At 53.1% G+C, this 11,770-nt stretch overlaps 3 protein-coding genes across 3 annotated transcripts; 1 reads left to right on the top strand and 2 right to left on the bottom strand.

Annotated features, from left to right (window-relative positions):
• Positions 1–960: 960 nt before the first annotated feature.
• Positions 961–3,372, bottom strand: UHO2_04660 (putative beta-glucosidase; the record flags this gene model as incomplete). Its single annotated transcript, XM_041554476.1, has 1 exon — positions 961–3,372. One exon carries the CDS (start codon positions 3,370–3,372, stop codon positions 961–963), a length of 2,412 nt encoding a protein of 803 aa, XP_041410410.1.
• Positions 3,373–4,767: 1,395 nt separating this feature from the next.
• On the bottom strand, positions 4,768–9,195 carry UHO2_04659 (uncharacterized protein; the record flags this gene model as incomplete). The annotated part of the gene is made up of 1 exon (XM_041554475.1): positions 4,768–9,195. One exon carries the CDS (start codon positions 9,193–9,195, stop codon positions 4,768–4,770), a length of 4,428 nt encoding a protein of 1,475 aa, XP_041410409.1.
• Positions 9,196–9,673: 478 nt separating this feature from the next.
• Positions 9,674–10,594, top strand: UHO2_04658 (uncharacterized protein; the record flags this gene model as incomplete). Its single annotated transcript, XM_041554474.1, has 1 exon — positions 9,674–10,594. One exon carries the CDS (start codon positions 9,674–9,676, stop codon positions 10,592–10,594), a length of 921 nt encoding a protein of 306 aa, XP_041410408.1.
• Between the last annotated feature and the right edge of the window lie 1,176 nt (positions 10,595–11,770).

The following is an 11,770-nucleotide window of genomic DNA, read 5'->3' as shown; positions in this document are numbered from 1 at the left end:
CCACAGATAGTACTGCCTTCAGATGGTGTCAAGAAGCAGTGATACAACACACACACTATGATAGAAGCAATGCTCTGCAATTGCTACTGTTGACAAAACTACTAAGTATACTTGTGTGAAAGTTATAGCTAGTAAGGTAAAGTGTAGAGTGGATGGAGATCCACTTGACTATTATGACAGGAAGGCATGGTTATATAATATCTTTGCAGTGTCACCTGCGACTCTGCATCTGGCTCTCTCTCCAGAGAGTACCTTCCTTGTCGAGCACTGCTGCTCCCGTTCCTTCAGGATCGAGGAGGGCTAGTGTCACGTCATCATTGATAGGGGTTGCCCCACTTCATCCTAGTGGCAGTGCCCCCCCCCCTTTCATCTACCTCCTGATGTCGGCACCCATCTTCTACACCAATTTCATCGTCATGTAGGGCCCCTATTTCATCCGGTGGCAACCCATTCTTTGTCCATTGTCCTCCTCTTGTGGGATTGGCAATAGAGATGTCTTCGAACCAGTTCCTGTGAGGTCTGTTGTATGAGCATGGTACTACTGATCTCACTGAACTCTGTAGTAAGACCTTGTTCCTACCGATCCTGACAAATTCTGCCATAGAGCTGTTGATCCTACCAATCTCACTAAACTCTGTTGGAACTCTCCTTTTGCCTGATCCACGATTGTTGCACATGGTCTCTTCATATGAATCCAGTTCTTCCTGCGCATCCATCCGGTCCCATGACAGCTTGCACCAAGCAGCTATGACAAGAGACTCGAAGCCCAAGCATCATCTCAGCTAGGAAAGGTACTTTATGATCGTTATCTCTGCAAGAAGAACACTCCATGGACGATCTCCAAGCTCAAAGACTCGACTCAGATCCACAGATCGGACCTGGCATTAACAAACCGTCAAGCAAGAGCTGTGTATAGGCTTAGCTTTCCTTTCTGATTTCTCTAATTACAATACATCTTCTTTAACCTTGGTAGACCCAAGTAGCCTTAGAATGAATCTTCCTGCTGCTAGCGCCAACGCTGAACGTCAACTCGCCACCCTGTGGGATCTTCCAACCTTGTCCAAGGGTCGACCAAACAGCAACGTCCTTTGCCCTCAACTCGAAAGAAACCTTCCTGGTCTCACCAGGTTGCAGATCCTTGACCTTCTCGAATCCTCGCAAAGTCTTGATCGGCTGAGGGTTGTCTTTTGAGTCTGCCGAAGCGGGGAATCCAACATAGAGCTGTACGACCTCTGATCCACTTCTGTTGCCCGAGTTTGTGATCTCGGTTTCGAGAGTGAGGATGGTGTCGTACAGTCCGGCGTCGCTGTTGAGAAGCTTTTCGTTAGTGGGCTGTATGGAAGTCTCGTCCTTCTTTCGGGTCTCACTGACAGTGAAACTTTTTGAGTATGTGAAGTTGGTGTAGGAAAGACCGTGACCGAAGGGGAAGCGCGGGGTGATGTTGTGGTAGTCGAACCACTTGTAGTCGATGAGAAGCTTCTCAGTGAAGTCGGCAACAGGGTTTTTGACAGAAGTATCGACGATGGTGTTGGGTGGATAGTCGCTGTCCTTCTTGCCAATAGTGAAGGGGAGCTTGCCGCTGGGGTTGGTCTCACCCCAAAGCATGGGGGGAAGCGAAGCACCGCCCTCCTGACCAGGCAAGTATGCAAGGACGACAGCAGTAACGTTAGGGTGGTTGATCCACTCCTCGACATCCACTTGACCAGGAGTATGGAGGATGACGATGGTGTTGTCGTTATTGCTAGCAACTGTCTTGATCAAGCTGTCTGCATTACCCCACAAAGTGAGGTTCTGACGGTCGTTGCCCTCGGCAGCAAAAGCATTGGCAAAGACGAGAGCTACCTCGCTGGAGTTAGCCCTAGCTTTGGCTCCTTGCAGATCCCAGTTGTCGAGGTGGAGGTTGACATCAGGCCCTGCCGCACGTGTGTACTCCTGAATAGCAGCAGCAGGAGTGATGACGTAAGGAGGGAAAGCCCAGCCTGATCCACCTCCGATAGTAATGGTACCGTTGAAAGCATTGATGTTGCACTTGCCGTCCTGACCACAGCTGGTGGCTCCTTGCAGGTTGTCTCCTGCATCCTGGCCGATGACACCGATCGTTTGCAACTCCTCGAGTGACTTGAGAGGGAGACCACGGCCATCCTTGTTGTTGTTCTTGACAAGAGTGATAGATTCAGCACCGATCTGGTGTATGATCTTGTGGTGATCACCTCTGACGTTGTTGGTTGGCTTGTTCATGTCCCGGACGTCGAAAGAAGGCTTGGGATAACTGTCATCCTGCAGCTCGAACGCGGGAGCCAAGATCCTCAACACCATATCATCCAATCTCTGCTCAGGCACAGATCCGTTCTGAACGAGCTTCAGCAAGGAATCGCCGAAGAAGTTACCGAATCTGCCGTTGTAGGCGCTGCCGGGCATGCTCGAATCCATTCCACTTAGAGCAGACTCCTCGTTTGTCCATGTTCCTCCCCAGTCTGAGATCACTGCTCCCTGGAAGTTGAGCTCCTCCTTCAGCAAGGAGTTAAGAGAGAAGTCATCCTGGCAAGCATGCGTTCCATTGACTTCATTGTAAGAACACATGATCGTACCAGTTCCGGCACGAACAGCCTCAGCGAAGCTCCAGAGATAAAGCTCGTGGCTAGTACGGTCATCGATGATCGAGTCGATGGGGTCCTGTTGCAAGGGAGGGTAAATGGCGTACGGCTCGGTAAGGTTGTACGGATTACGGAAGGTCTCCTGCTCGTAAGCAATGTAGTGTTTCGCGCAGGTAACTACTCCCTTCTCTTGAGCATGCTTGACGGTGAGGTAGGAGGCGACACCAGTCAAATACTCGTCAGGGGAGTATCCTTCCCAGTTGCGACCTCCTCGAGGAGCACGACCAAGAGGTCCACCAGTAACAGGGCCAAGCCAGATGTTGACACCCTTATCACGGAATTCCTCAGCAATGGCCTCAGCACGCTGCGCAATTAGGTCTCGATCCCAGGTAGCAGCGGTGGTGACACCAGCCGGGAACTGGGACACTCTTCGCGCAGGTCGAACACCGGCAGGACCGTCCTGTAGACACAGCGCCTCGAGACCGACTCGAGGAGCAGTACCGGTGAAGCCGACACATTCTCCAGTGTAGCCCGTAGTGATATTGACCTTTTCCTCGACCGTCATCTGGTCAAGAAGGCTCTTGGCCTTTGCAAAGCCGTTGGCCCAAGCTTGACCACCGGTGGTGTAAGGACCAGTGTAGGAGTGAGCACCATGCCCGCGTGCGAAAATGTCCTTGTAGTAAGCGCTGTCTGGGGTAGCGGGAGCAGCAGTGCTACCACCGAACGCGGCGGCGATGACTAGCACGGCAGCGACGACTGTTGAGTTACGGCTGAGCATCGTGTCGAGAGGGTAGGTCTTGATGGGTTGGAAGGTGACTTGGGTCAGGGAAGGCCAAAAACAGTCGGTTGATATACCCCTTTTTCGTCCAATCCCTGTCTGAGGAAGGAGGAAGGCTCACATCATTCGTTGCAGTAGCCGAGCAAGGGCCGATGTCAGAATCCAAGGAAACAGAAGCATGGGCGGGTTTGGACCATAGAACACCCCTAACCTCACTACACCGGTGTCTTTACTTTTCGGGTCTTCACAGTCCACACAAATGTGGGCGACTGTTCGGGCCAGGCGAGGAGGGACAGATAACACAGCGGTTCTGGTCGGAGAGGCATAGAAGTTTTTTTGCGGGGCCCCAAATGCGGACAGGAACGGCCAAATCATGGGACCGTTTGCCGTTTGGCGGCCGGTCAATACTCGGTTGCCCTTTTTAGCGTGGCGCCGGTCAATTTTCTCCTTATTCCTCTTCCTCAGCTTTCCCCCACTCTCGGCTATCTACACATTGGATGACGATGCCGTGTTCGCCCAATCCAGCCAGCCGTTGGTTTTCAGTGATGTCGCTGCGACCTGAAGTTTGGTCGGATATCCTTCCGCCCACTTCCTGTTAATGTAGAAGCTTCGGCAGTACTCTTATGGTTTTAGAATGACGAGTCCCTACAGCCTCCAGTGCTCAATGCGACTTGATCCGACGTCAAGTGCGACATTCATCCTGCTGCAACCAGCAAAGGCCATGTCTAATGTGGCAGTCACATTCGTCAGGTTATGCAATGCATCGAGCGTGTCGAACATCCTCAAGGTCATGCAACGACTCGGACCTTTCGAACAAGCTCAATGACAGTATCAGGACCAGCAGTAAGCCTCAAGGCACAAAGGGTTCGTAACGCATTCGCGGGAGTCTCGCCGTCTTCGATTTCACTGGCTGCTTTTTCCCGTTGGTGAGCATTGCCCATTCGCTCCCACCGCTCCACCACTCCCACAAAGCATGCATTCGCTTACATGCTTGAACTATGGCCAAGCGAGCCACGTGGTCTGCGTTCCGGCTCAACGCGGACGCTGCAACAAACGTAGGAAGCGAAAGGTGTGGCGTGGGGACAGCGCGTGGAGCGGTCATTTGTGTTTGTTCCGCAAGAATGCTCGCATGACGCGGAGAGAGTACAAGGGGCCCCCCAAGTGGATTCGCAACTACAACCGCATGGCAGCTGGGCCTCGCTTTGCAAGAGTGCAAGGTCGTACAAGCGCGCGCGCTCCGGAATTGACCGATCACCATCTCGGCGAATTCGTGTGCCGAAGAATCTCACACTGGACTTTGGACAACACGTTGATCTTTTTGTGACAAAACGTTCCATCAATGACGGTACTGCACTGAACATATTGTACACCATATAGAGATGACTGAAATCACATTCAGCTTTGCAGCTCCGAGATCGCCGTCGCCAAGCTTTCTAGTCGGCGAGTCAACTGCACGAGCCCAGCAGCCTCGGAAGCCTGCAAAGTCGAGGGCGGTATCCGAAGAGTCTGGTCCAGAGCCTGCATCAAATCAGCTTGTGCACCGCGCAAGGACTTCGACGGCAACCCACCAAACTGCAGCAATGCATCTGGCAAAGCAGCCTTCTTGCCTCCCTTGGCATCATCGTTTTTCTTCGAATTCGCCGCTGCAGAACCCGCTGACCCCCCCGATGTCGGCGGTGAATTTCGCCCACCGGCCTCGTTAAACGAGGTTCTCGGCAAATTAGCATGCCTCTGTACGTGATCCACTGCCAATCCTTTCTCGCTTGGCTCGTTCGGTCCGGTTCTTCTTCTCAAACTTAACCCTTCACTTGCCGTGATATCCTTTTCGTGCTCGTTCTCGATCAAGACAGCTTTGTCTTCGACGAGGTGGGAGTAGTCTGGTTTGGCCCTCTGAACGGCGATGTCGGCCAATTCCGATTCCGAGGAGCCGTCACGAATGATGGCGCGAATTTCCGGAAGTAGTCGCAAGTCATACGAGTTGCTGCTGAGACGAGATGGACCGTACTCCATCTTTGCACGACTGAGGTTGAGGTATCCGCGACGAAAGAGGTCAGATGTGGCGCTACGGAGCTGCTGATATTGGTCGAGAGTATCGAGGTATACGGCAATCAGAGTGTCCAGATTATCCTGCTTGGAGGTAGGGGTTCTTGTAGCCGTTTGAGTTGCATCTTCTGTAGAATTGGGCTTGGAGAGAGCTGTGGAATCGGCGTTGGTGCCAGCGGCTACGGGCGCAGGTAACGCGAGATGGTGTATCGGCAACTGAGAAGAGCCGGACCCAGACCGCAACTCGTAGGCCTCGTTCGCTCGAGCGGGCTTTCCATTGCCCTCACTTTCTCCGTCGTATTCATCGAGCATACCCAGCCTCTCATCCGAGTTTTTGCTGTCGTGACCGCCATGGGTGGGTCGACTGCCACCGCTGCGCCTGGATCTCCAGTGACAGAACGCCAGCAATACACAAAGGACATTGAAGGCGTCGTATGTCCGATAGGTGTACCTGATACCCCACACGAGCGCGTACCATCCCACTAAGCCAAAACCAAACGCGATCGCCTTTGCTTCCACACCGCTTCGTGGCGGCTCGAGCATCCTTCCTCCTGCCATCAGCCACACCAGCACCACAATAGGTGCAACATCCAATACGTTATGATCCATCCAAGCAGCGATGGTCTCAGGTGTTGTAATACCTACCGACGTCAAGTTGCGAACCCATGTGACCAAGAAGCTCGCTTTCTGAGGCAGTAGGAAGACAAGGAGAATGAAGATGCTCAGATGCTGGCTGAGGCGCGTTTCGCGAGACAATCCTGCGACAGGGGTGACAGTCCGTAGTTCTAACTGCGCGCGAAGTGTGTTGAGCATCTGCAACAAGAAGATGCAGAGGAAGATGAACTGGTGTGGCACGAAGAGCACCACTGATAGGAGCAAGAGTGCGAGACCTGCAACGGACTGACGATTCCATTGAAGAGGGTCCGAGCTTGCTGTTGCTGCACCGACCCAGTTGAATTTGCGAGCGAGACCAAATTTTAATACCATCGCCGCGACCAGTTGGAACACTCCCTGGATCGATGCCACAATGACGAGCAATGCCGCGTACGAGACTACCAAGAAGCAGGGAACCAGACCAACGGAGGAAGAGTTGTCGCTCAATCCGAGCACCATGCCGAGCAAAGCTGAAGATGGACCTTGTGACTGCGCGCTTGGCAAAGACTGGTACAGCGCAAGGCGAACGCTGTCGATGATTAGCAGAGCACCCGTCAGACATCCCAGAAGGCCTAGTAGAGGGTCGACCTTCTGACCGAGGAAAGGCGTGCGAAAATCCGGCTGCATGATTGAAGTCAATGGGGACGGAAAGACCGTCTGGCCCAGGCTTGACGCCCAGGCGAGCCAAGATAGACCGATGCAGATGGACAGCAGACCAAGAGGCCAAGCAGCTAGGAAGAAGCGATAACGCAAAAGGATGGACCCGGCTGATGCCTTCCAGTCGACAGACAAGCGGATCGACTCGACAGGAGATCTAGAAATCTGCGTCTTGACCGGAGAGGGTCCAAGCAGCGCCTGATCAGACCAGAGCTGCACTCTCATCTCGTCGACACTTTCTCTAGCTGGTGGCATGAAGGGAGCGTTACCATGAAGCGAGAGAGGGAAGGTGATTGGCTCGCCCATGTAGGTTCCAGCGCGAATCTTGCGGATGAGCTGCGGGCTGGCAAGCTGCGGATACCAGCGTGAATCACCGGTTGCGCGGTTCGAAATGTGTAGGAAGGGTGAGAAGGATGGGTCTGTGGTATGTTGGGTCTCGTCGTTGCTGTTGAGGGTGTAAGAGGCAAGGTTCTCGATCAAGTATTGACTGAGGGTGATGTCGATGCGTCTGGCGAGCAAAGACGAGCCGTAGCCCTTTAAGATCCATTCTGTTGCGATTGGGTTGGCACCCGTGGTTGCGATGCCAGCGTCTTGATGATGCTGCTGGATGGCTGAGTTTTCGCCAGAGGTGAGCAGAACGGAGCTGCCGTGCTTCTCGACCCTTCCATTGGCTTGACGCATCCAGCCAGCACGAACAAAGCTTTTGAGGCCCTTTTGATGAACAAAGACGCCAGAATCTGTCCTACGCTCGATGCGTATCCAGTCAACGCGCTGCCTCTTGAGCAAGTTGGCGTCGAGCCTCAAACGCTGGAAAGCGACACCAGGAACATGGTAGATCTCTTCTGCGTTAGGGAAGGGCTTGTTTTCTGGGAAATTTGGGTCGATCTGGTCCGCGGGTCTTTCCATCATGATGTCTGTTCGTGGCAGGAGACTTGGTGGGATGAGCTCCCATTGCCAGGGCATCACCAACGTGCACGAGGTTTTCGTACCACCAACGGGGTTTGAAGAGTCGGGATTGTTGGTACATGTCTGGACGACAAGCTCGATGGGCTGCGGAATGGGCGGACCCATACCAGAGGAAGGGTTCCATCCAACACAAAGGTTGGTGAGCAGCTCGAACGCATGCGAATCTTGGTCACCTTCGCCTAGTTGGGCCGGCACACGGAAAACGTAGTTGCGATCATCGACCGTCAGAGCCGAATCGGGACCCGTCAGCTGTCTCTGAACTGTTGGCGACTCTCGCTCGACAACGAATGTATCACGATCTTGGTCACGTAGCCAATCTGCAGATGGGCCGAGCTCCAAAGGTCCTAATTCGCCATTGCCGCCATCTGTGACATCGAATAGGCTGAGAGCTCGTCTCCAAAGCTCGCGACGCCGGCGGAGAATGCTCGATTTGCCACTGACGCCACCCTCATTACGCTCGCTATAGACTCTTCCAAAGGCCATCATGTCTAGTAGGAAGCCTCGGGCGATCTTTTCGCGAAGTTGATCGCACCACATGACTGCAAGATGGTCGACTGATGACCACAGGGAGGGGAGCGAGGTTGTGAAGGTCGATATGCGTGAAGGTGCGACTGACTCGCCGATGCGGGCAAGACTAAGCGATGAAGGATCCGAAGGAAGCTGTGTGTCTAGAAGACCCCCTGCGATGGAGACGAGTAATGGCGGTACTTGACTTTGTGTGCCGTTGAATGGCTGGACGGGCTGATTGATGAGCGAATAGACATACTCGAGGCTCCTATCGAAAGGTACTGGCGGGTAAGCATGTGGTGTGCTGAGGGTAACGATAGTATCGACGCGGCCTCGAGGGTGGTTCGGCAAGTGTTGTGTGAGTCGAGCAGCAATACCACCCATGCTGTGAGCCAGAATGGGTACAGTTGTATTGCGCTCTCCTGCTGCATAGCCACGGGTAGCCGGTGAAGCGTATCGATCAGTAAGGTAGGCGATGATCTCGTTGATGAAGGTGGCCTGTTCGATCAAGGTGGAACCGCTGAAAGCCGAAAAGTCCTCGTTGAAGTCTATAGTATACCAGTCTGTGTGCGCAACTCCAGGTGGAGCATCCTTCCACTCTTGGCGCCGTGCGCCTGAGCCATTCTCTACGTAGAATTGTCTGGAGGCGCTCGAAGCGACGCTGCGCACTTGACCGTAGGATCCTGCATTTCCGGGTACGAAGAGAGCCGGACTACCAGTGGGAAGGTCCATTGGCTCGAAGTCGCGCTCGCGATATAGGTAGAGGCGATACTTGCGCCAAAGCCCTGATGGTGAGAAGGACTCAAGGTTGGCTGTGTGGTCGATGTAGGCCGGCCTCATCCGTGACATGCGACATTGTTGTGAGATGGCGAGCTGCTGCGGCAAGCGTAGAAAGGAGTCGACTGAGTATGTGACGAGCGTCGCTGATATCGCGAGTAAGAGCCAAGGAAGCCATGATAGCCGTGATGAGCGTGTTGAGGAACCCCCTGTCGCCATGACGGTAGCCTCTGCCTAGACCTCCGACACAGAGCGGAGCTCAACACAGCGACGAGTGCGGCTGAAACGGCGGGTATTGAGAGCCGAGTGACCTGGCTGGGCTCATTGATGTGCTATGATGAAAGCTGAATGATGCGATGTTGGCGACGGTGACTTCGAGCGGACGTTGATCCAAGTGTTGCTCTCTTGCTGTTTCTCCACACTCTTCAGAAGACAGAATTTAACATTCGGATCAAATCTCGGAACTCGGCGTTGAACCCTCGCTTCGATGATTTTTTTCCTTTTTTTTTTTTTCCTTTTTTTTTTTTTTTTTTTTTTTTTTTTGGGCTGTTCCTGTGCCTTTGCACGGAGAAGTATTCGAGCTGCGAATATCAACGGCCAACTAAGCGACCAAGTTATCCCGAGTTCTTCTATGCTTCTCTCTCAACTAATCCCCTACGCTCCTCATCTCCAGCTACCCGCGGTTGAGACTCTCACGATGCCGCTCAATGCAACATCATTTCTGGTCTCGCAAGGCTGGGAGGGCGTCGGCGTGCCCCTTGACGGTAAAGCCGGCAAAGGTCTAAAGAAACCCCTCGCTATCACCCAGAAAAAGACACTATCCGGTATCGGCAAGGATCGAGACCGAGCGGACGATTGGTGGAACAGCATCTTCACAGCGAGCGCAAAGTGTCTCTCGATCGGTTTATCCCCATCTTCATCCGGCGCATCCACACCAACACTCGACAAGCCGAAGGCTTCCGGTAGCGGTACATCATGGAACATGAGCGAAAGGTCTGCCGCCACTGCAACCATGTCACTATCATCTCTCGCAAAGCGGGAACACGCCAGGAAAACTCTTATGAGCAATTTCGTTCGAGGCAAGCCCATCGTTCCTGCTGTCGAGGTCGAGCCACGAAAGCCTGCTGAGGTTGTCGCAGCCTCCGACGCCGAGGCTGAATCCGTTCTCAATGTCGCATCCTCCTCATCATCTGGCACCACACCCCCGGGAGACAAGGACAACGAACGGCTGGAAAAGAAGCTCGCAAAGAGGGCGCTTCGCAAACAGCTCGCCGAGGCAGGCCAACCGAAACAGAAAAAGAGCAAGAAGGCGAGAGAGGACAAGAAAGAAAAGAAGGGAAAGAAGGATAAGAAGGATAAGAAGGCAAACAAGACTACTGAGTTACAAGGATCAAGTGTCGCCTTACCGTTGAAGGATACATCACCCTCGAAGAAACGTAAACGTAAACGTGATTCGCAGAGCGTTGAGGTCAATAGTGTGGAAGCTATGAAGGACAAGAAGGACAAGAGCGGTAAGAAGGACGAAGGAGACAAGCGAGACAAGAGGCAGAAGAAGGCCAAGAAGCCCAACACGGACAAGAAGCAGAGGCTGGACAAGGACAAGGACAATGTGGACTAGCCTCACTGAACCGATGCGACATATTGCCTGTCCAAGCATGCTCAATCAATGATACCCTTTCCAGCAATCTCATCATCACAGCACGCGATCCTGATCATCGAAGAAGACTCTGAATATTGACTGGCATCAGCCAAAGCATGGGCTAGGAACGAAGCAATACAGCCACCGGCTTTCACCCTGCGAAGCTTCAACAAACCTCGTTCGAGCACCATGAGGGAGGCCCGTGTCATGCAAGAGGTGGAGCTCGGACTCGAACGTGTTCAACAGGAACGTGTCAATCCCGACACGACGGATCTCTTCTCGGATCCGCGCTTCTCAATGACTCAAGGGCCCACGCACCACCCTCTCTTGCTCTTGAGGCGTTGCGTTTGGGTACATTCTCATTACCTAAGTGGACAAGCTGCTTGGCAAGGGCTGCATCAATTGGCGTGTCACCAAAAAGCGGCTGTCGAGTGCCTCAAGGTAATTGATTGCTGGCTGCGAAAGGTGTAGTCGCCTACGCTTGTTCAGCATGAAGCTGTTTTCACAGGCGAAATATATGTTTGATGTTGGCATTTGCATCAGCGTTTCATACGGGTAGTAGAGGCAAAGGCAATTTACCGGATCATGGTGCGGACGCTGTTAAACCCTAACCGTTCTGCTTCGTCCGTGTCGAAAAAGCGTCTAATCATGACTCTGAATTGATCACTACAGACAGAAGGTTGGATGGATGCTAATGGTAAACGAACTAACTGAGTCTGGTGCTTTTATACGTCTTACCCTGTGGACGATACAGTAACATGTTGGAGCGAAAGACGAGTCTGAAACATGACGAGGTAGTGCAAAGGGCCATACAGCGATAGAGCTCAGGCCTCTATCTCCTCCGGGCCCTTATCTCCTCCTGGCCCTTATCTCCTCCTGATATGGTCATCAGGTAGCGCGAGGTATCCGGCCTGATACGAACATCGGTCATCCTCTCAACCGGCCTGATACGAGCCGATACAAGCACAGCCTTTCCACATGTGAATCGAGATCGCACAAGCTCATCAAGGAAGGTTACCTTACTTTCCCACGGTGGAAGATGTGTACGGCGGGTTTCAAAAGACACGGTTGAGGATGCTAATCTGCATTGCGTTTGCTGGGTCACAAGCTCAGCTCGTCCAGGCTGGAAAGGATCAAAGGCTTCCGATAACAATG

The sequence above is a fragment of the Ustilago hordei genome, assembly GCF_900519145.1.
Source record: "Ustilago hordei strain Uho2 genome assembly, contig: UHO2_contig_10, whole genome shotgun sequence".
Classification (NCBI taxonomy): Eukaryota; Fungi; Basidiomycota; class Ustilaginomycetes; order Ustilaginales; family Ustilaginaceae; genus Ustilago; species Ustilago hordei.
This window is presented reverse-complemented; position numbering and strand designations above follow the sequence as displayed.